Source organism: Macaca fascicularis, chromosome 15, assembly GCF_037993035.2.
Source record: "Macaca fascicularis isolate 582-1 chromosome 15, T2T-MFA8v1.1".
Taxonomy (NCBI): Eukaryota; Metazoa; Chordata; class Mammalia; order Primates; family Cercopithecidae; genus Macaca; species Macaca fascicularis.
In genome coordinates, this window is record NC_088389.1 from 43,011,712 (window position 1) to 43,036,119 (window position 24,408).

At 40.9% G+C, this 24,408-nt stretch overlaps 1 protein-coding gene across 14 annotated transcripts in view; it reads left to right on the forward strand.

Moving 5' to 3' along the window:
• Window positions 1-24,408, forward strand: part of TNC (tenascin C) — a 98,252-nt gene that overhangs the window by 48,085 nt on the left and 25,759 nt on the right. The window contains exons 11-17 of one of the 14 annotated variants that reach the window (XM_005580950.5): window positions 5,353-5,625; window positions 6,204-6,476; window positions 7,082-7,354; window positions 10,588-10,860; window positions 13,177-13,449; window positions 21,721-21,993; window positions 23,569-23,841. The exons of 1 other annotated variant lie outside the window; for it this stretch is intronic. In XM_005580950.5, the coding sequence (XP_005581007.2) occupies window positions 5,353-5,625; window positions 6,204-6,476; window positions 7,082-7,354; window positions 10,588-10,860; window positions 13,177-13,449; window positions 21,721-21,993; window positions 23,569-23,841 (1,911 nt within the window). The remainder of the gene's footprint in view (window positions 1-5,352; window positions 5,626-6,203; window positions 6,477-7,081; window positions 7,355-10,587; window positions 10,861-13,176; window positions 13,450-21,720; window positions 21,994-23,568; window positions 23,842-24,408) is intronic. 12 more of the 14 variants (XM_005580952.5, XM_045373727.3, XM_005580953.5 and 9 more) reach the window with 12 other exon arrangements.

A 24,408-nucleotide genomic window follows, 5' to 3' on the forward strand; every position in this document is an offset into this window, starting at 1 on the left:
CACCCAAAGACCCAGCCATGGGTTACAGGGCCCTACAGAATCTGGCATGGCCAGCCCATCCTCTGACCTCAGTCCTGCTACTCATGCCCTTGCTCACTTCACCGTGGCCTCTTAGGCCTTTGCACTGTTTCTTAAGCTTGCTGAGCCTGCTCTCCTCCTCGGGCCTTAGCATGTGCTGCTCCCACTGCTTAGATATCACTCTTCTCCCAGCGTTTCATAGAGCAGCTCAGGTGTGACCCAGAACAGAGGTCTTCTCTGACCACCAGCCTAAAAAGGCACTCCCATCCTGATCTACCCCTTCAAGCTGCTCTAGAGTTCCTTGTGACACTTACCTGCCTTGATATTATACAAGTAGTGGTTTACTATAATACCTATGGCCTGCCTCCCCATCAGTGAGCAGAATGTAAGGACCAACTCCATTATCCACTGCTGCATCCCATCCCAGTGCCCTGAAGGCAGACAAGTTTGTGGTATGAGCTTCATGAGTGTTTGGGGACCCTGGCTACCCCGGAGTCAGCATTTCCATGGAATCTTCTGATTCTTCCTTTCCACTTCTGCATTAACACCCCAATTCTTTCCTTAAGGAGTAGGGGAAGGGAAGGGAAATCATTCGCTTGGAAAGTCTTCAGTTCAGCTTAATCTGGATAGGAGGGAGGGAAGGAAGGAAGGAAGGAAGGAAGGAAGGAAGGAAGGCAAAAGGAGGAAAGAAGGGAGGCAGGGAATAAAGAAAGGTACTGGGTCTGTTGGCATTTAAAAAAATGAGCATGTACCAGGCATCTTTCCCTCTCCACCTCTCCCATTCCTTCCCTTCTCTTTCCCTCTCCTCCACGCTATTCTCCTCCTCTCTCCTTCCTCCCTTCTCCTCTCTTCTCTCTCTTCTCCTCTCCTTCCTCCCTTTTCCTCTCTTCTCTCTCCTCTCCTCTCTCTCCCTTTTCTCTCTGCTTTTGTACTTTCATAAACCCAACTAAACCCTGCTTAAGGTCAAAGCCATGAATTTGCTGCATGCCGTAAGAGACAGGAGGCAGGGTTGATAGGTAGAAAGCCAGCAAAGCATCTTTTCATGGCAACATAAGCCTTGACAGTGACACCCCAGTAGCTCTCAGGAATTTTGGAAGAAGAGAGGTGGAATTTTGTTTTTAGCCACAGCTACCAGTAATAGAGAACATTCTGCTCTGATTTGCTATTTTGGTTTTCTCACAGACCAAACTGAAATTTATTCAAATATTTATTCATCCAACAAATATTTATTTCATACCTACTGTGGGTCAGGCGATGCCGGTGTATAGAACAGAAAGAAACAGCTCCTCTCAAGAAATGGTGCACATTGCTATAAGAGAGAGAACCAAAACCAAAATTATAATGCTGGAGCTTATCTGTTTTAGAGGGATTTGTGGGAGGCTGCAGGAGCATAGAGACGGGAGCATCACAGACCTAAGCAAAATGAATGAAGAGCATTGGAGTAGGCTTTTTGGAAGAAGTGATGTTTGGTTGAGTTCTGAAAAAGAAAAGGGGTTGGGCAAGTGGAGAAAGAGTAATGACATTTCCAGCAGGGGGAATAGCATCCAAAAAGCTGAAAGGCATGAGAAACTTTACCTTAGTGAATTGCACGCTATACAGTCCTACTACATGATAGAGTGGGAAAACAGTAGGGTAGGAGGCTAGAGGCATCATCAGGGGCACCTGCAAAGGGGCAGTTACAAAGAAATCACTGAATGTTTTAAGGCAGCCAAGGCTTCTCATTTCAATTGTCTTATCTCTGTGAGATGAGAGGAAAGCCACTGAATATATCCTTTGGGGTTGTCAGGCTTGGACATGACCATGCCTCTGCTGTGGGAGAATCAGTCTTTCTCCCATAAGTGGTCACTGAAATGGGTTCCTCATCAAGCCAGCACTTGGTCATCACTATCTAGAAGATGGTAACAATCTACAGATTTTAAGTTGGCACTGTCAGAAATTCCTCCAGACCAGCTGCTCAACCCACCAGGACTACAGCAGTGGGGTTTCAAAATTCTGATTTCCCAAGCCCACTGACATTGTCTAGAGGGTAGATTCCAGTGCACAGCTGTAAGAAAAAGACAACAGCCTTTTCATAAAGAAATGCCAAGAAATTCTGTGTGGAATCTATAATGGAAACACTTGGCTTCTAGGGCAGTAAATTCACAGTATGTCATTTGTGGTTGAAATGTGGAGCCAGCATTTATGTGAAGCCTCTTGGTCCTCACCTTAACTATTCTCTACTGTATTTTTTATTCATAATATTCCCCCTTCTTTCATAATTCTGACCCCTCTCTCTTTAATTTAGGCACTGATTTTATTTGTGGAAGTTTGGCCACATACTGCCTCTCTGAGTTATAAACCAATGCTCTTTCTTGATTTGCCTACCAAAAAAAAAATGTAGAGAAATAGCCAAAAGTGTTAGCAGAAGTACCAACACCGTCACTATTACTATTTACTGAACAACATGACGTTATATAAAAAAATCACTCTATCGACTATATGAACAGATAAAACAGGATGTGGAGACCATTAGATGAAAGTATCAGTGGCATATTAAAAATCTGATTCAAAGAGATAAGATGATTCTCATCAGGAAGAGACATTTTCCAACGTGCATCTTTTCTCTCCATCCATCTCTTGCCACAGCTTAATGGGCAATCCACAATCACATTACCCCACCCCCCGTAAGGTAACTTTCCCAATATTTCTTGCAAGGGGGCATTTAAAATTTCTTTCATAGAAAAAAAATATGTTTTATGTAACAATTAGAGATAAGGATTAAAAGACAGACACCCGCAGAAGAAAGAAAGTAACTTAATTCACATGAAGGGGTATGCTGTCAATGACAGATTAGTTCCTGACAGGTGGACAGCAGAGAAACAAAAACAGGAAAGTGGGATAAGAAGGAGAGCTAAGAAGACATAGGACTGATTTAATTTTCACTTAGCTGTGTTTTGTCCTATACCTCTTTCTGCATCAGAACTGCTGGAGTATTTGAGAAGGACATGCTCTTGAGTGTATTTGTGTTTAAATCCCAAGGTCAAGGGTACAATCACTATATCAGGGCACTGTTTCTGGCCTCACAAGGCCCAGCAGGATTAAATTACTATATCAGATACTGTTTCTGGCCTCACAATGCCCAGCAGGATTAAAGGTAGTTGACACCTCCTTTCTTTTCCTAAATCTAGATACATCACTTGCAGTTTGGGGTCCTAGCTTTCTCATAAAGACCATGTTTAGGTGGTTAAGAACTGCTTTGGAGCCTCGGGGGTAAGCTTCAGGACATGAGTCGGGGTTAAAGAGGAGTCTGTAGACTGTCATTCAAGATCAACCATTGCAAACATTTTCTGTAAAGGGCCAGATGGTAAATATTTTAGACTTTACAGGCCAGGCAGTTTACATCACAATTATTCAACTGCACATTTCGTAACACAAAAGCAGCCATCAACAATGTAAGTGAACAATCATGGCTATGCTCCAATAAAACTTTATCTGTGACACCAGAACTGGAATTTTATATGACTTGCATGCACCGTCAAATAATATTCTTCTTTGGATTTATTTCCTGACCATGTAAAAAAGTTAAAAAAAACTGTTGTTAGCTTGCTGACTACCAAAATAGCAGGCCAGACGTGGGCCTTGGGTAACAGTTTGTGGACCTCTGTTCTCGATCAAACAAAATTTGAAGAAGTGTATGCTCTGACAATGTGAAACAAGTAGGAAGAATGTTCCCCAGAACTTGGAAACGTCTGAGTTAAATCAATTCTAGAAAAGAAATATTTTCTCCTCTGAAAGGATATCCTCAATCAAATTCCAAGCTAAGATTTTCAAGTTAGTAGCCGGCTCTAATGGACACATAAGACTCATTTGAAATTAGCAGCAATGTGAAGTATAAATAGAAAAAAACAATTTGTTCTTTTAAATTATTTAAAGGCAGTTTCTACTCTCTAGTTTACAGGATCCATTCCCAGAGAAATACTTTCCTTCCTAAACTATGCAAAGTCCACTTAAGCTCAGCCCTGGGCAAGTTATCTCCCTTAAGTCAGGTTGAGACCAGTGAGTTTTTATGGAATTTTGTGCATTAAGGAGATGAATGAAGAGGGTGCGTTCAGTTTTACTTGAGCTTCATAAGATCTGCTTCTGCCAGGACCTCTTTCTTTTTTCTAAGAAGGAACAGTTTTTCAAAGCGTCATCACTTTCCTCAGCTCAGGCTTAGTAATACTGTGTCAATGTGTCTCTGATCTTTACTAATATGATCTATGTAAATGATTTGAACCCTAGAAACTGATGAAATCCCAATATAAACTAGAAAGCAGACCTCCCATAGGATATTGAGGCAGCACAAAAAAGAAGAGGATTCTTTTTTTTTTTTTTTTTGAGATGGAGTCTCAGTCTGTCACCCAGGCTAGAGTGCAGTGACTCAATCTTGGCTCACTGCAATCTCAACCTCCCGGGCTCAAGCGATTCTCCTAACTCAGCCTCCCAAGTAGCCGGGATTACAGGCTCATGCCACCACACTCAGCTAATTTTTGTATTTTTAGCAGAGATGGGGTTTCACCATGTTGTCCGGGCTGGTCTTGAACTCCCGACCTCAGGTGATCTGCCCACCTTGGCCTCTCAAAAAAGAAGGGAATCTAAGAGGAGCCAATTGTCTCAAAATACAGAAGGTTGGACAGCTCAAGTCAAGACCCCCAGAATAACTGAGGGCCACCCCCTTATGATGCAAGACATGTTCCGAAATGAAAACTGAAGCTCAGAGCATTGCTAACAAAGACGTATAGTTTTCTAAATCTGCAGGACACTGATCAACAGGAAAATACCATTTCCAAGAGAAAAACCCAAATATGCGTGAAGGCAAAATAAATTTTTTTTTTTTTTTTGGAGACAGAGTCTCACTTTATCCCCCAGACTGGAGCGCAAGGCGCCATCTTGGCTCACTGCAAACTCTGCCTTATGGGTTCAAGCTATTCTCCTGCCTTAACCTCCTGAGTAGCTGGGATTACAGGCTCCCACCACCACGCCTGGCTAATTTTTGTATTTTTAGTAGAGACAGTGTTTCACCATGTTGGCCAGGCTGGTCTCGAACTCCTGACCTCACATGATCCGCCCACCTCGGCCTCCCAAAGTGCTGGGATTACAGGCGTAAGCCACTGTGGCTGGCCGCAATAGAAATATTACATTGTTGTCCTGCTGTGTTTTAATAGGGACAGCACCAGTAGGGGATGCAGTGAACAAAGTATGGCACTCGGACTGCAATGGCCTGTAGATGTGGCACTGGGCTTGCCATTCCCAGGTTCTCAGAAGCAAAACTTTCTGAGGAATACTTTAACTGACCCCATCTCTGTCATTATTCAGAACAAGCCCCTGAACTGGAAAACCTCACCGTGACTGAGGTTGGCTGGGATGGCCTCAGACTCAACTGGACCGCAGCTGACCAGGCCTATGAGCACTTTGTCATTCAAGTGCAAGAGGCCAACAAGGTGGAGGCAGCTCAGAACCTCACCGTGCCTGGCAACCTCCGGGCTGTGGACATCCCGGGCCTCAAGGCTGCCACGCCTTATACAGTCTCCATCTATGGGGTGATCCGGGGCTATAGAACACCAGTGCTCTCTGCTGAGGCCTCCACAGGTATCTCTTTCCTTTCTATTTATAGCTTCTGTTTTTCCCAGCAGGAAACTGCCCGTGAATAATCAGACACGACTAGCTTTGGAATGGACTTGTTCTGCCACTAGTTATGTCTATGGGGTCTAACTGTGACACCAGGCCATTATACTACAGAACCCCAAGGCAACTTTTAATGCTTCACTCCACATGAATGACACCCTTGGGAGTTGTACAGAGCTCAACCTGAGGGACTAAACACACAGCTCCCATGGAGAGGGTCTTTAGCTCCATAAACAGCCTCCCTCCTGTTAAAGGATGTTCAGGCTCTGTATATGAAAGGGAAAGAAAATCACAAAATTCTCTCATCTACTGAGGGTTAAGGCAATTCTTTAAGATTTAAAAAACAAACAAACAAAATATTTTCCAACACTTCCCTCTCTTTGCTCCATTTCTAAAATTTAAAGAGTTGCATGATGCATGTTTATCTAAAGAAAATCACATTTTTTTCAGTAATATTATTATTCAGCTTATTCTTGCATTAAAGATTCCCTGGCTCTTGTTGTGTGATTTGATGACTAAACTAGTTCTTTGTCCTTCTCCAGGGGAAACTCCCAATTTGGGAGAGGTCATGGTGGCCGAGGTGGGCTGGGATGCCCTCAAACTCAACTGGACTGTTCCGGAAGGGGCCTATGAGTACTTTTTCATTCAGGTGCAGGAGGCTGACACAGTAGAGGCAGCCCAGAACCACACGGTCCCAGGAGGACTGAGGTCCACGGACCTGCCTGGGCTCAAAGCAGCCACTCATTATACCATCACCATCCGCGGGGTCACTCAGGACTTCAGCACAACCCCCCTCTCTGTTGAAGTCTTGACAGGTATTCTAGATGAATTCACTAATTCACTTCCTCCCCTTTGTCTCCACTCAGGAGGAATCAAAGCACTTTCTTGCTTTAAACTGGGATCAGCTCCTACCACCTTGGGGAAATACCAGTGAATCATCTCTGCTTCTTCCTAAATGTCACATCCCTTATTTGGCTAAGTCCTAGTTGTAGCCCAGTTCTATCGAAAATTCCACCTACTCTTCTTTTAAAAAAGTGAGAGGTGACTTTTCTTTCAAAGTAAGTTTCAGTCAAATATCTAAAAAGTTGGAAAGCCCAACCTGTAAATGAAGAAAAAATAGCTCTGAGCTCATGAGCTCATTTTAAGAACACCAAAGGACTCCCCATAGCCCTATTTGTATGTCAAGAATAGAAATTGTGAACAATTCCTAAAACTACTTTTCATTCCCAAAAGCTGAATAGAAAAACCCTGGCTTTAGTGCCAACAATTTGAGTGTGCTCAACACCTGCTGTAAATCATGTGTCTATAATCAACACTAACCAGACAACTCATCCCAACCTTAGCCAAAATGCCATCTCACCTGAATCTCAGAGTGCAATTGCCTTTTTAAGTAATTCAGCAACTCTGTGTCCTTATGCAGAGGAGGTTCCAGATATGGGAAACCTCACAGTGACCGAGGTTAGCTGGGATGCTCTCAGACTGAACTGGACCACGCCAGATGGAACCTATGACCAGTTTACCATTCAGGTCCAGGAGGCTGACCAGGTGGAAGAGGCTCACAATCTCACCGTTCCTGGCAGCCTGCGCTCCGTGGAAATCCCAGGCCTCAGGGCTGGCACTCCTTACACAATCACCCTGCACGGCGAGGTCAGGGGCCACAGCACTCGACCCCTTGCTTTAGAGGTCATCACAGGTATATGACCCTCCTCCCAGACTGGAGATGTGATAGGAGCCAGCATGTCATTGAAATAGAGAAAATTCCCCTGTGAGGCAGAATCCTACCTCAGTGTTGTTGACAGACAGAATGAATCTCTAACTCAGGAAGGTCTGTGTTGGAATTCTACCTCACTGACTAAATATTCTTGGGAATATATGTATGTATCTATATAGATACACATACATACACACACACAAATATATACTTATATATATAGTGTGTGTATATATATACTTATATATATAGTGTGTGTATATATATATACTTATATATCTAGTATATATATAATTTTTTTTTGAGTCAGGGTCTCATTCTTTTGCCCAGGCTAGAATGCAGTGGTGTGACCATGGCTCACCATAGCCTCAAACTCCTAGACTCAAGTGATTCTCCTGCCTCAGCCTCCACAGTAGCTGGGACCACAGGTGTGAGTCCCCACACTCAGCTGAGTTTTTTGTATTTTTTGTAGAAATGGAGTTTCACCGTGTTGCCCAGGCTGGTCTCGAACTCCTGGGCTCAAGCAGTCTTCTCACTTTGGCCTCCCAATGTGCTGGGATTACAGGCATGAGCTAGCGTACCCTGCCTCTATTCTTGGGTATATTTCTTGACATCCCTGAGCCTCCTTTTTGTATCTTTAAATCAGCAATGACCCCTACTTCAGGAAACTGTCATGAGCAATAAATAAGCTAATGAATGTCAGTGCTTAGCAAAGTGCCCATCATGTAGTAAATATTGAATATCAAATAGCTAAATTTATCATATAGCAACAGAGTCATGATTTTTAAAACAGCACTAACATTAGGGCTGTGGCACAAAAATAAGATCAGAACTTTCTAGAAAAACCTTATCACTAGCCTCAGAGCCACCAACTAACACCCAACTGATAGGCAGATCTTTACATAATAACCTTTAGAAATGATGCAGTTAGCTTCTGATAAAACTATCTAAGACTCTCTCCTCAACAGATACAAAAAGTAGGGACATTTCCAAGAAAGGACAGCCACCTTTGACTTCAATGCTTTTCATTCAATTTGGGAAGGAAAAACAATTCCTCTCAATTTTCCACCAAAAATGTGCTGCTTGCTGGGTGCGGTGGCTCGTGCCTGTAATCCCAGCACTTTGGGAGGCTGAGATGGGCGGATCACGAGGTCAGGAGATTGAGACCATCCTGGCTAACACGGTGAAACCCCGTCTCTACTAAAAATATAAAAACTTAGCCGGGCATGGTGGCGGGCGCCTGTAGTCCCAGCTACTTGGGAGGTTGAGGCAGGAGAATGGCATGAACCCTGAAGGCGGAGGTTGCAGTGAGCCGAGATCGTGCCACCGCACTGTAGCCTGGGTGACAGAGCAAAACTCCATCTCAAAAAAAAAAAAAAAAAATGTGCTGCTCCATCTGTTATAGAAAACTGTGCTGTACATGAGGTATCTAGAAATAGCTTCAAAAAGGGCTATGGGGAAAAGGGCCAACGTTTTGGTAATAGGGTTTCTGTGCTGACCCCTAAGCCCATGCCCCACTCTACATATCCTGCCTTTTGATAATGCAACCCAAATCACCCAATTCAAAAAAATTGTTTTCCTTGCTCTTATATAACAAATTAAACTTGGTGGTTGCTAGAAACTACACAAAATTCCAAAAATAAGGGGGCCAGGTTGTATTCCTGTGTTTCCTGGAATATCTTCAGATCAAACAAGAGCAAAAAGGGCCTTTGAGTCAGGTGTGGCCTGTGTGCAAGATGCTCATGATCTTCCTCTGTAGTCTGCAAACTTTTGTTTTTAGCAGTACAACTTCTTTTGCAAATGAAATCTTCCAAGGAACCCTACTATTTGACAGATAAGTGAACAGCTGTTCTTGGTGAGCCTGGAAGTAAGAGGGAGATACCGCCACCCATGTTCTCAACACAGTTCTTCTAGAAAAGCCCCAGATCTATGTGGAACACAGTTTGAAAATAACCCTTCTTAAAAGGAAGAGGTTGCTCAGACTCTCACAGTGCATTGAATCCTTGGACACCCAAGAACAAGTACCTATATCTTTCACCTTTTTTTGGTTGAAATGCCTGCAGATATTCTCCTCCCTAACTTCTAACCCATGGCCACTTCAGCCTTCAAAACAGTGGCTGAGAGATTGCATTTAACCCTCAGAAGCATCCCACAAAGCAATGGGATTTTCCATATCCTAAATCCAAACTTCCTAAATCACCAATAACAACTATGTTAAATTTCCTTTCTACATTGTAGAAGTACTAACAGTGGGTTCTGTTCTGCACCATTTACTGCGAAAAACATCCTCTCTTTTAATTAAAAGTAGGCACACTCATTTCACACAAACAGCTTTGCTCCGTGATACAGCCATTCTTCATTTAGACATAAAGTACAAGCAGAAAAAAGTGGAAGAAGAAACAAGCTGGGAACCCAGGACACAACTTTTGATCCCTGAAAGCTGATAAAAGACCAAAGAAAAAACATCATACTTGTTCACACCTGAGATAGCATACACTTTATCAACCCAGGCAGGCAGTCAGTGGCTAGTGATGAGATTATCTTTCTAATTACAAATAATGAAATAAAGCAGACATTTCTCCCCGACATGAGTAAGAAATTCCAAGGGAAAACACTCAAACAATAATTTATTTATTAAGCTGGCCACTAGCCATGTATCAGGTATGATACTAAGAAGCTGATAAATATTACCATTTAATCATCACACAATCCCATGAAACAGTACCATCAGCTCCATTTAAAGGTAAAGAGAGGGTGGTTCAGAGAGAAGCTGAGTGATATGCCCAAGATTACGCAGCCAGCAAACACTAGTGTTGGGATTCCAATCAAGGACCACCTGCCTCCAAAGTCTGAACTTATAGCTATTCCCATATCTCTTGCCCTAACCCACAATCCTACTTTTCCATGTGAACTTAAGCTGCTGGTAATACACGCTCCCTGTGGGTTGTTCATTGGTGCAGATGTCTTTGCCATCTCGAGGATAAACCATGCAGATATTCCCCTTTCTGGCCATTTTCAACACCTGAAAACTACTGTGGCCAGAGAACCACAGTTCAAATTGCAAATGCTTAGAGACCAAGAATTAAAAAAAAAAAAAAAAAAAAAAAAAAAATTATCTTTCCCTTTTCTCTCTTTCCTAGAGTCAGGCTGTGGGATGTTTGGTTTCCTAATTTTTGGTTTACACAACTGACAAATACCTTTCTATCCTTCTTCAGAGGAGCTCCCACAGCTGGGAGATTTAGCCGTGTCTGAGGTTGGCTGGGATGGCCTCAGACTCAACTGGACCGCAGCTGACCAGGCCTATGAGCACTTTGTCATTCAGGTGCAGGAGGTCAACAAAGTGGAGGCAGCCCAGAACCTCACGGTGCCTGGCAGCCTCCGGGCTGTGGACATCCCGGGCCTCAAGGCTGCCACGCCTTATACAGTCTCCATCTATGGGGTGATCCGGGGCTATAGAACACCAGTACTCTCTGCTGAGGCTTCCACAGGTACTTCCTCTCCCTGTCAATGCTTTCTCCCCAAGGTTCTTTGCTTCCTCTCCAAGAGATCATGCGCAGAGTCAGCATCTCGCCATAACTGAATCCTTTCCATGTGCCTTTCAGTGGCCGGCTGTGCATGCTCAGAGACCTCCCTGTGGGCTATGCCTTTGTCCTCATGCCTTTGCCATGTGGATGGCGAATGATACAGGTGTTGCCGTTTCTGATCTCCAGCCCCTCAGCCTTTCATACTTTACCTGACTGATTCTACATCTTTTTTCAATGATGAATTTTTGTTTCAGGAATCAGCCTGATGGTTTTAATTCACTTATCCAGTGCTTGGATATAACTAAAAGCCTCCCTCCCTATATATGAGTTCTGGTGGAACACAGATTATTTACTTTAGAGAGTCTTTTACTAGTTGGAAACAGTGCTTTTCTATCTCTAAATCCCTCAAGGATATGGGTACTGTGGTTCTTGCATTTAAGAAATGTTTCTTTAAAGCGTAGCCAGTATAATAAGAGAACTGAATTACCCTCCTCCGGGCAATTCTCTCAGATACTGAGTCATTGTTAGAACATCAAATTAGCAAATAGCTAGACCAGAAGGAAAAAAAAAGAAATTACACAATTATCACTGGAGACTGTACCAAAAAGAAAGCCATTCATTAGCACAAGTACACACAGCAGCTTTTGGAACAAGGAATGTCCTGGGCTATGAATGTCAAAGAACTGATACCCTTTTTGCTGTTTTAATCAAGAGTTTCTCTCTGGAGTGTTGGCCTTTGGATGGCAAACTCCCAGCCCCAGACCCAGGAGGGTGCGTTATAGTTTACTCGTCACTCTACCCCTGTTACAAGGCTTCAGTGTTTCCTGGGAGCCTGCTAAAGTCAGCAGTCTTCCCCCAACACAGTTTTCCATTGCTCATCCTTATTATGTGACACCATGGGTTTGAAGTTCAGTAGAGACTATTGCTTCATTTTGCATATGACTGCCCCCCTTTTAAAATAATTATTAATGCATACCTGTACGTCCCAGTTGAATCTAGCAAGAGCATAGCTCTGCATTTTAACCTCAGTCATTTCACTAATTTTCACTGAGATAAAGAAATATAAAGCACAGGCAACCACTGCCAGGACAGTGACCCTGAAATGCCTAGAATTTGCAGCCGAGGCTACTCTGAAGGCACCTGGGCCTCCTTTTTCTGAGACCCATAAACCATCCCTTCCCAGAAGGCAAAGTAATCACCCACCACTTCTGATCTTTTCTGCAGATATTGTGGCTTGGGTGTCCTCGGCATTTTTATGTGTGTGTGTTTTTCTTCTTAACAATAGCAACATTCTTGCCACTGATGAATTGGCCTATGGGCAGGAAGGTCCATCATCCCATCTGAACTGTATCTCAACAAATCTATTAGAAGGATCTCAGAGACCAGGAGCCTTCTTTCTTGCTAAAGAGACAGTACTAGCTTTTCAAACCCTGCTCCTACCTGCCCTCTGCATGTTTTATTCTTATGGCTGGGGAAAGCACTGGCAGGACCATCTTCAAACAAAATGTTATTTCTTCACTGAAAGAGATGGCCTAAACTGCCTTGCCTTGGCTTAGCCCTCTTGGTTGGCAATGCAATACTAGCCTTTTTGGCCTGCATAGCAGCAGTTAAGAGAGGACAAGTTATTTTAACAGAATAGGAGAATGGTTGGCTGGTCCTTGTCTAAAGCATGAAAAAAAATACCAAGAATTACACTGAGAAATTGGTAATTCCCATTAAGTCACAAAATCAAAGTTATTTAAGTCACAAAATCAGAAGCCTCAAGTTACCACCTTGGGAGGGTAATGGCATCAGAATTATTTAGCTCTCATTTGAATAGATGGGAGCTCCTTCAAAGCAAAGAATGTCTGTGGGGGGCATCTGAGTAATCTTGGTTTCCTTAATGCAATTCAAGAGACTGGAAGCTGTCAGGACTCATATCTTTTGACCAGTGGCCAGCAACCCTGAGGGAGGGCTCCCAGAGGCATATGTGACTAAGATGCAACAGTTCCTGATAAGATCATTCAGCACATCTTCTTGGCCAGGGCCTGATTATATGTGGCAACTGCATGTAGAGAAATCTAATTGCCATACCTTCCTTTCTCTAATTTTTCTTTTAACAAAACTGCTTTTTCTCTCTCTTTGGCACTAATTGGTAACATTGCTTCCTTCCATCATAGCCGTGAACTATCAGATCTCTCTACCCAGCAATGATTCCATTAACAACCTCAATCTTAAAACACAGCCACATAATTAACTCAAATTTATTTGTTTATTCTCCCCTACCCCTTCCTTTTTCAGCCAAAGAACCTGAAATTGGAAACTTAAATGTTTCTGACATAACTCCCGAGAGCTTCAGTCTCTCCTGGACAGCTACCGATGGGATCTTCGAGACCTTTACCATTGAAATTATTGATTCCAATAGGTTGCTGGAGATTGTGGAATATAATATCTCTGGTGCTGAACGAACTGCCCATATCTCAGGGCTACCCCCTAGTACTGATTTTATTGTCTACCTCTCTGGACTTGCTCCCAGCTTCCGGACCAAAACCATCAGTGCCACAGCCACAACAGGTATATGTGCATTCTCCCATTTCTAACACAGTCTTTCCAGTCTTCTTTGCAGGGTGAAGCCTCTCCTTCTCCTCGCCCATAGATGTACAAGCCACGGGGCACTAACTCTTCCATGGTGCTAGGCTGAAGTGCTGTTTAACATAACTCTTTTCCAACAGCAGCCCAAATAATGGATTGCCATAAAACCATGTGCCTGATTTATTGCTGACCAGGACGTTTACAGCATAAAATGTAGTTCTGTCTAGTTTGCCGTATGGAATCTAGAGAAAAGAATTCTAACCTCTGATAACTAAAAAGCTATATAATAAGAGCTGTTCTTGACTTTGAAAGATGTCTACCTCAGTCGAAGAGGTCTTATAAATTTTCTTTCGTATTATCTTAGTGTCTTTGTCTTCCTAGTCTCTTGGACCTCACAATACCCAAATATACCAGTGATTTAATAATCATGTTGATGGTGTTCAGTATTTTTTTCCAATTGGGAAAGTAAAGAGAAACAGCAAAGATTGCTTATCAGATGAGTGCAGGAGGCAGCCATGCCATTCAGATCACCCCAGTTCCAACACCGCCTCTAGAAGACCAGACCATGATGTCTTGCCCTCAGAATAGTGAATGATAAATGGCAAAAATAAAAGTAGAATAGTTGTGTTCAAACAAGGGACTTAGTTTAAAAAACAAAAGAATGAACTGCTCTCACTTTAAATTTGTGGTGTCTGTGAGATGTGCACTAAGTCAGATGCTCTTTGCCATTCAGTAAAAGAGAACCCTATGTGAATTTAGAAAGGGGAACCCCATACATTCAAAATAGCATTCTTAGCACAATTTAGACAGTGCCCTTTCTTGGGAGGTCAATGAAGAAATCACAAACTAGAAAAAAAGAAACAATATCTACAGAACAAACACAGGAGAAATGAAGAAATCACAAACTAGAAAAAAAAAGAAGAAACAATATGTACAGAACAAACACAGGATAATTTTTCCTTATAGTTTACAAAAAGGGGACTCATAGTGTGGGAAATCCAAGAAAAGGATTGACATTGTAGCATCAAAACTGCCTGTCACTTAGGTCTCACCCATGGTTGAGAGAGCGTCTGTCCTCATTCTACATGAGGCTACAAATTATCATCAGGGTGGTCCACAGATAAGGCAGAGAGTCAACATTATCCAGTTCCTATCTCAGCCAGGTTCAAGTATAAAAAATCTTAGAGGAGAAAATTAGACAAACATATATGTTTGTTTCTCATGGCTCAAACTGATTTTCAACAAGGGACAAATTATTTTACCATTAACAAAGGGTAAAGTCTAAAACTTTATGGATTTAGTCTTAAGTGTTTTGATTTTGACTTTATAATGGTGTTTTAAATTGACACACTTTCTTTTTTTTTTTTTTTTCTTGCTTTAGTAGCCGAACCACTTCTTAGCCACCTCACTGTCTCAAACATGACCTGGGGCAGTGTGTCCATCTCGTGGGAAGCTCAGGAGTCTGCCTTTGATAGCTTTCTTATAGAAGTTAGTAATTCCGATCACCCCCAGGAGACCATAGTGCTCTCTGTGCCTGGGGTGTCTCACAGCTCTGTCATCACCAACCTCAAAGCTTCTTCTAATTACACTGCCCACCTTCATGGGCTGATTGGTGGGCAGCATGCTCAGACCCTGATGGTCCAAGCAACCACAGGTATTTCCTATTATGGCTTCTTCACTCTTCATTGAATTTCCTCTGAATAGCATTCCAAAAATCACCCGCTACCCACTTTTCATCCTCCTAGTTGCTCCCAATCCTTCTCAAATTTGATAGAGCCATCCAAATCCAAGGTTTAAGGCTTTAAAATAACTCTCATCCCAAATTAAAGAATTTCAGTGTCAAACCTCTTTTTCCTAAATATCCATTCACATCTGGAGTTGTTCTGTTTGTTTGTATAAAGTTAACCTGACTTGCTTTGGTTGAATTTCTAAACCATCCTTTCATCTGATCTTGAATAATCTTTTTCAGTCCCACCCATTATCATCTGCTTGTGGTCTTTCTAATCAAAGTTTGCCTATGTCATGTTCAAAGAGGTATGTGCATGCCATTTCTGGTGCCTTGGTCAGAAAGATCTACACTCTCTTTCTCTCTAGCAGGATTTTAAAAAATAAGAGTGCCTTGAGCATGCTGAGAATAGACTCTGAATCACAACCCAAGAACTGCATGAGATGACCCAGTGGTCTTATCTTGTTCTCAAGATTTTTGTCTGAAGACTACTCTTTTTTGACATGTACTTTGTCAAGCATGTTTTGCCACCCACTGATAGCTGTCACAAAGTCTCAGGCTCTTCTTTCAAGCCATCATCTTGTCTAAATCTTGGTGCATGTGATGAATATTCAGAGCATTAAATTTTGAAAATGTTTCTTTTTCCTGGAAGCAGCTAGCATGGCAATGAATCATTTCAGAAAGTTAAAAGTGGTGGGAGAAAAATGCCCCTCGTTTTGCATGGAACACTGACCATACCCTAATTACCACTAGGTAATTAGGTAATTTCTCTGTTTTTTCTTGCATTTCATTTCTCAGCTTGGTTGCACCCGTTGAGAGACAGCTGAGGTAAAGCTGACCTCAAGAACCAGAGTCTTATTCTGCATGGTGAATCTGTTGGCATTGATAGTCTGTCTGGTAGCATGAGAAGAATTCCAGCATGCATCCTTAATTTGGGAGATGGTTTCTACAGCAAAATATAGGGAAATAACAGAGTTCCACTTGGAAGATTTTAGTCTTTTGTGTGGTTGAGGGACTTTGTCAAAGCTATAGCTAAAAATGATTGCATTGTTACCTTCTGAAACTAATTGATAAGGAGGAAGTCCCATGTCAATGCTAATGGCTATATTCTGCTTCTGAACCAAATCCTTTTTGTTCTTAGAGATTTTATGACATCAAGTTATGCTGTATAATTGTGCAGTTAAAGTTTATCCAAATGAGCCCCTTCTTTCCTCCAAATTTTGGAGCTGAAGCAAAATAACTCCCAAGTCCTTGGAAGAAATATTGTGCCTTTTCCCAACCCTAAATCCTGATCTTAATATCTGAATCCTCCGGTACTGTTGCCTCTCTCTAAAATACAATCTGGGCCACACTTACTTTAAAATTAGTTTTATTTGATAAATGAACATTTAGGAAGCCAGCCCCATGAACATCTAGCCATATAGGCCCCTTAACATTAAATGAGTTGCTCTCAAAAATGAATGTCTAGACTTTAACAGAAAAGAGATATTTAACCTCAGAGAAACCATCTCTCTGTCCAAATTATCCAATAAGTGAGTTTCCTGAACAGAAAATTCAATGCCTAACTTCAAGTTTTTCTTTCATCTTTGCATTCATCAGGAATTTTTAATGGAAGCCATCTTCACCTTTATAGTATTAAATGGTGAAATATAGATTTTCCTACAGTGCATATTAAGTACTGTAAAAATTTATCTTGTATGGATATTAGCCTTTAATTTGTGCAACCAATAGATACTAAAAAAGAATACTGAATAAGGAAACTCAAAGAAGCATTTTCTAAAACATGTTCAATGGAATACCAGCTCCTTGAGATGTTCAAAGAATATTCCTCAGTTAGGGTATGCATTGATCAATAAGTTTATGATTTATGGGCTAAACGAAATTAAATAGGTTTATTGACAGAACCAGCCTGTCAGAGCCTTCAAAATGCAAACTCACCTTGTGAATCTCTATGGTAAGACATAATATTCAGTGTTTGCCATGCATACTTAATCATAAAGCTGTCTTTTCTTGGAACATCTTACAGGGCTTGTGTCCCCATTACAAACTTTAGAAAATGTAGCCTTAATACCCTTCACATTATTCCAATCTACCACCCTAATGGCTTGTCTACTCTTCCTCATACATGACTAGCAAATGGTAGTGTCTATGCTTTAAAAGAACACAGATCTAAAAAATAAAATAAAAATAAAAATAAGAAAAGAACACAAATCTATGCCTTCACAGAAAGCAATATATTTTCTATCATCATATTCAATGCAGGTGTAGACACAGCCTAACATACTGTCTCTTCTGCATGTATTTGGAGATATTGATGCTTTCATGTTCTATGGCTACATTCTGGAAAAATCCACTGCTTCCTCTAATAATGTCTCTCTCTTTCTCTCTGCCTGTGTTCCTTCTTTAGAACCAGAGCCACAGTTGGGCACGCTAATCCTTAGCAATATTACTCCAAACAGCTTCAACATGTCGTGGACCACTTAAGCTGGGCTTTTTGCAAAGATTGTTATCAATGTGAGTGACACTCACTCACTGCATGAGTCCCAGCAATTCACAGTCTCAGGAGATGCAAAGCAAGCTCACGTCACAGGCTTGGTGGATAACACTGGCTATGACGTCAGTGTGGCAGGGACCACCTGGGCTGGGGATCCCACCAGACCCCTCACTGCCTTTGTCATTATAGGTACTCAATCAGAGGTTCTCACTTGTCTAACACAGAGAGAAAAGGAGATAAGTCATCTTAAAGGAAAATTCAACAAAAATACAATCTTCACTCCAAATGTATACTCTTTTATTTTTAATTGACAAATAGTAATTGTATATATTTATGAAGAATAGTGTGTTGTTTTGATATACATATACATTGTGGATTGGTTAAATCAACCTAATTAACATATCAATCACCTCACCTACTTATTTATTTATTTATTGTGCTGTGAGAACATTTAAAATCTACTCTTTTAGGAATTTTGAAGTGTTCAATGCGTTATTATTAACTATGGCCAGTCACCATGCTGTGCAGTAGATCACTAAAACTTATTCCTTCTGTCTAACTGAACTTTGCACTTATTGACCAACATCTCCCCTTTCTTCATCTCCCCAACCCCAGTCACTGGTAACCACCGTTCTTCTCTGTGCTTCTATATGTTCAGTTTTCTTAGATTACACATATGAGATCATGCAGTATTTGTCTTTCTGTGCCTGGATTATTTCACTCTGTATAGTGCCCTCCGGGTTCATCCATGTTGTTGAAAATGACAGAATTTTCCTCTTTTTTTAAGGTTATAAAGTATTCCATTATATATATATATACACACACACACACACGGAATGTATATATTTATATATAAATGTGATCTATCTATATTACACATTTTCTTTATCCTTTCATCCATTGACAGACACAGGTTACATTACTCATGAGAGCCAAGATAATATATGTAAACTTCTAAGTAAAGAGAAAGCAGATACTATTATAAAGGAGAGGACTTTCACAGCTGCTCTTAGGAAGTGGAGACAACGTTCTCAAGAGTTGTATAAAGCTTTTAGGGTTTTTTGTGCCCAGTTTTATTGTCTGTTTTATCCATAGTTTAGAGATTCTGCCTAAAAAGTGACTCCTAAGTTAGTAAAGGCCTGAGATTGAAATTCTGTTCATAAATCATGCTAGGTAAGGCAGTTCATATATGTGCCTCAAAAGTATAATCATCTTTTTCTTTAGAAAATAATTATTCTTAAAATTGCCAATACAATAGATTGATGAAGGTTCAACTCCAGATGACAGATAAATTTCAAGTTTAATTAAGCCCTACCCATTCATTCAACTTGACTTCTTGAACATTTGCCAGTGTTCAATTTGGCAAATGCTTCCAAATGGTGGCAGCACAAACTTCAGTGGCAAAGTCTGCACATGGTGTCAGTTTACTAAGTCTCTAGTCCAAAAAGCCTCAGAAAATATTTAGAAGTCTCTGCCTTTTTCATTAGTGATAATTTTCAGAAGATGGACTTTGCTGTCTGATTTTCACATTAAACTAGGTCTCTCCCAGGGTCTAAATTGTCATAACTAAGACATGTTAATTACTACAATTAAATATTTAATTATAGGCAGCCTGGTGTCCTGGAAGAGTGAGGATATTGAGATCAAGCTTGCATGGTTTCTAAACCTCTCCCACAGTTTTTTAGCTACATAACTTTAGGAAGTTCTTAACTTGTTTGAACCCTAATTTCCTTATGCATGGAGAGAGGACACCACAGGTATTTCTGGGAGCCTTGTCTCAGAGATTAAATAGAGTTGATGAAATTTAACTGCCTAGCATCCAGTAGGAATTTTACAGATGCTAGGTTCTTTCTGCTGTCTCCCAACATAATTAGGAAAGCGGCTTTCTTTAAAATAACCAATAAGCCTAGATAGAACAATAGACCTATGCAATCATGAACTCCCTTTCCTTTTTAAGAGAATATTGGGTGCGTTTTAATGTAAGATTAAAAAGTGATTATTTTTTCCTATCCAGCTACCTAATGTGAATTAAATCATTCAGATAAGTCTTCAAATGCAGAACATGGTAATTTCTTAAGGGACTGAGACAAGGAGGTATGAGATGAGATTCTCACTGCTCAGGAGAGGAGAAATGGCCACAGATCCCATCAGGCCATTGCTTGTAGCTGCTTGCAGGACCTCCCACATAACAGAAGAAAGGGAAGCTGAGAGAGCCAGTCTTGGGAATCCTAGATCCCGTTACAGCATTGCCTCAGCTAATCCATGATGTGAAAAGGTTGTGTTTTAAAAGAAGCATATTAAAAAAGAAAAAAACAAAACAGGAGGGACTCTTAAATAACAAGCCCTCGATTGACTAATTATCCTGAATGCCCTCACTTTCATTGGAATTCACTGCTTTGTTGGTGTGGAGGTGCAAAGAGGCCAACTATCAAAGGAAGACGCCACTTATCTAAACAAAATCCAGGAACAGAATTTGAGACCCTTGTTTCTCAGACCAAGATTGTTTTCTCAGTATAAGATATTTCATCTTCGCTTTTGATAGAATTATGATTCTTGGGAAATTTTTACATGGAAAAAATGCCTCAGAATAAACACCAAGTGTTTCAAAATAAGTACAGGAAGTCCAAGCCATGACAAAATTTAAATCTCTATTTATAAGATGAAGGTATTAATTCCCTTATTCATTCAGTCACCAAACACTTCTTTTTTAAACATTTTTCTTTATGTGTCATGGATTAGACCCTAGGCATTAGTGAATTAATGCAAGAGCTTTGAAAGTTTCCATTTAGCTGCAATGGAAAAGAAGTCTCTAAACTAGATGCAGCTAATTTGAAATTCTTGTCTCCTTTTTTTCTTCTGATTAAAAAATAAAATGCATTTACCAGTACTGTTGGAAAAAAAAAAAAAAACACACACACACACACCTGGAAAAGAGACGCTGGACCTTCTCCACTAATCCTCCTTTTCCCTTAGGATTGCCATCACTGATTGGGGTTGACTTTGGGTATGGAAAGAACACAGAACTTGGAGTCAGAAGACCTGGTTGGATCTCAGCTTAGGCACCTAGTAGATGTATGACCTAGGTTAAGTCATTAACCTCTCTGGTTTTTTAAGATGGGATAGAGGTTGGAAGGCAGGTAACAATATCTACTAAAATGATACCTACTGTATCATTTTGAAGATTAACTAGGATAATGATGTGAAGCTTTGTCAGTTGGAAAGTATCAGTGGAAACTTAGCCAACATGAGCTCACTCCTTTTGGATATCCCAATGTGTGAATAGGCCATTTAGCACGTGAGAAATCAGAATGCCTGGGACATACATGTTTGGTGAATGAATGAATGAAGGAAAGATGATGGCAGAACTTACTAAGACCCAGATGTGTTCTTGTTTTCTAACTTTATCCAGGAAAATAAACAGCAAAAGATTTAGCAAATCTTATAATTTCTTAGTGGATTATAACCATGAGCTATTAATTTTGACACATAAGAAAAAACTTACCTCCTCCCTTTATTTCAGCTTGTGAGGATATGTCACTAATTGACTTCATTAATTTGATTCAAAATGTGCACTAGAAGTGGGATAGAAACACAAGAAGTATACCGGAAATAAATTATACTTGGAAAAAAAAAACCTGAAAGCAGTGGGAAGTAGACAAAGGGATCCAAACTCAACACAATGCATCCTATTTGCATAGAGAACTACATGGCTTTTGGAGTCAGGCCCGACTAAAAACTTTGCTCTATCTCTTCTTACAAGCTTATAACTTTAGCCAAGTCAATCAACTTCTTTGAAACTTAGTTCGCTCACATGTAAAATGAGAATAATACCTACCTCATAGGCTATTAAGAGAATTGCACAAGATAACCCTATCTGGCACCCAATAAGTTCTTGCTGAATTTTAATTTGCTGAGCATATAACACAAATTGAATGATGGACTTGGGTATCTATTGATGTTCTTGGAAACGTGTGCTATCCTGACAGAGTCAGTGCTGCTAACCTGAGTTATTTTCACTCCTCCCTTCTTTCAGAGGCCCTGCCCCTTCTGGAAAACCTAACCATTTCCGACATTAATCCCTACGGGTTCACAGTTTCCTGGATGGCATCGGAGAATGCCTTTGACAGCTTTCTAGTAACGGTGGTGGATTCTGGGAAGCTGCTGGACCCCCAGGAATTTACACTTTCAGGAACGCAGAGGAAGCTGGAGCTTAGAGGCCTCATAACTGGCATTGGCTATGAGGTTATGGTCTCTGGCTTCACCCAAGGGCACCAAACCAAGCCCTTGAGGGCTGAGATTGTTACAGGTATTTCAAATCAAGTGAGCCATTCGTTCCTCTTCCTGGTCCCCTTCTGTGTAATCTGTCTGCCAGATCGCCATGACTTTAACATCTTTGTTCACATTGCCTACTTAATCCATAAATGTGGTCTACTGTTTCACCTTCTCCCCATACTCCCTCTTGTCATATGTACCTAATGAACACGCCCCACTCCCACCCTAGAAATGAGAAGGTCGAAATATTTCTGCTTTGTATTCAAAATCCTTTAGACCTTGTCTTGTCCATAGCTCTTGTGTGCTTACCTCATATCATCTTCCCTTGTGATCAACCTGGCTGGTCCCCAGCTACATTTCAGCCTTCTCAAAAGAAATATACCAATGAGTATATTTCCAAAACGTATTTAAAACCTTTGCCATCTCAAAGTCTCAACCACGATCTTAACAAACTTACCTAGTGGGCTCACCATTGGAAAACCAAATGTGAACTTATTTTATTGGTAATCACTAATATCAGAGAGACTCTGCAACACAGACTAAATCCATAATTTTCTCAAGACTAATGATTCCTACAGAAATTAACAACTGTAACAGTCAAACATCTGTGTTTCCCAAAGTCTTTCTAGAGATTACTAGCTCCACAGAATGTTCAAAGGTCCTACTCGGTGAGGAAATTCCACGTTCAAATAAGTCTGGAAAGATTGAGTTACACAAAGTTAAAGAGGATCTTTAACTGCAAGGCTTTTCAGAACACCCTAACGTGCATTATCTCCAAGAAGTACTTATCCAGGCAGTATTTTCCAAACTTAATTGACAAAGGATACTTTTTAAGGAAGAGGATCAAACAGGAATAGTTCGCTCTGAGCACACTTTGGGAAACTCAGCTCTACATCTACATTGACATTGAGTTTTGTCTAGTTAAGGCAATACAAGATGAAACCCTAGGTCCACAATATGTAGCACAAAAGTTTCCAACTTCAGTTCTACCATCTGAACATTTATCTAATAGTTAATAAAATAACAAGAAAGAATGCCAAAAAAAAAAAAAAAGTCAAGGGTAGGTGCCTTCTTTAATGAAACAGCACTACGAACAAAGCAAAAAGACCAAAACATTTTAAAAGCCATTTTGGGCAGCCTCAAGGGAAATGTAATCAGCAGTATCATCATGAGCAGCTCTACAGATCATTAATGCTGGTTTATTTGTCTTTTCAAAAAGAAAAGAAAAGGGTCTTGCAGGGGATGGGCACTCAGCCACTGGAAGACAGAGAGCAAATGTAAACAAGTTACTGGCTTTGAACTTATTTAATAATATGTGGGAGGGGCCGATACTGAGTCCAGATGTGGATTTACAGAATTGCTTTTAGACAAAACTCACATATGCAAACATACTTGATTTGTATTGAATGTGTCTACTCCATCATTCCCCTCTCCTGACTCTACTGGACTTGTTAATGTTGAATGATTTTATTTTTGGTATCTCAGGACACTTCTATCTCTGAAAGCTGGGGCATCACTACCTATTGATACCCCCACTGGAGAGAAGATTGTACGGACTGGTAAATGATGTTGTCTTTCCTCCTTCTCCCACCATTTTCTCTCCCTCTAGAAGCCGAACCAGAAGTTGACAACCTTCTGGTTTCAGATGCCACCCCAGACGGTTTCCGTCTGTCCTGGACAGCTGATGAAGGGGTCTTCGACAATTTTGTTCTCAAAATCAGAGATACCAAAAAGCAGTCTGAGCCACTGGAAATAACCCTACTTGCCCCCGAACGTACCAGGGACATAACAGGTCTCAGAGAGGCTACTGAATACGAAATTGAACTGTATGGAATAAGCAAAGGAAGGCGATCCCAGCCAGTCAGTGCTATAGCAACAACAGGTACTGTAAATAAACAAGAGAGAACAGAGAAAAGTCATGACTCAGGGGTCTTCTTCTCGCAGGGCTCAGTAATCACAGGAGCTTTGGATGCAGGCAGGCTGGTGCTCTGATCCTGGCTCTTTCAATTATAGACTGTGTTACCTTGGACAATTTGGCTAAGTCCTTATGCAAAAAAAAGTATGATACCATTTACTTAATAGGGTTGTGAGGATTAAATGAGATAATTTATGTAAAGCCCATAGTGGAGGGCCTGGCACATGGCAAGGGCTCAGCAAATGAGAGCTATTCACATTATCATTAATGCATCATCATCATTACAATTATCGTCTTTTTTTTATGTTCCAAAGATTCTTCCTTCTATCTATTATCTCATCATATTTTATCCAGAGATACACCTCCTTGTTCTTTGGCCAAACATTTGAGCTACACCAAGGAGGGAGATAATGGAGAAGCGGCACCTCTACCTAAAAAGATTAACATTTATAAAATGCTACATGTGAATAATCAGTACGGTGATCAGCAAGGATAAAGGAGAGAGCTGGCAAGATTAACATGCTACTGTTTATG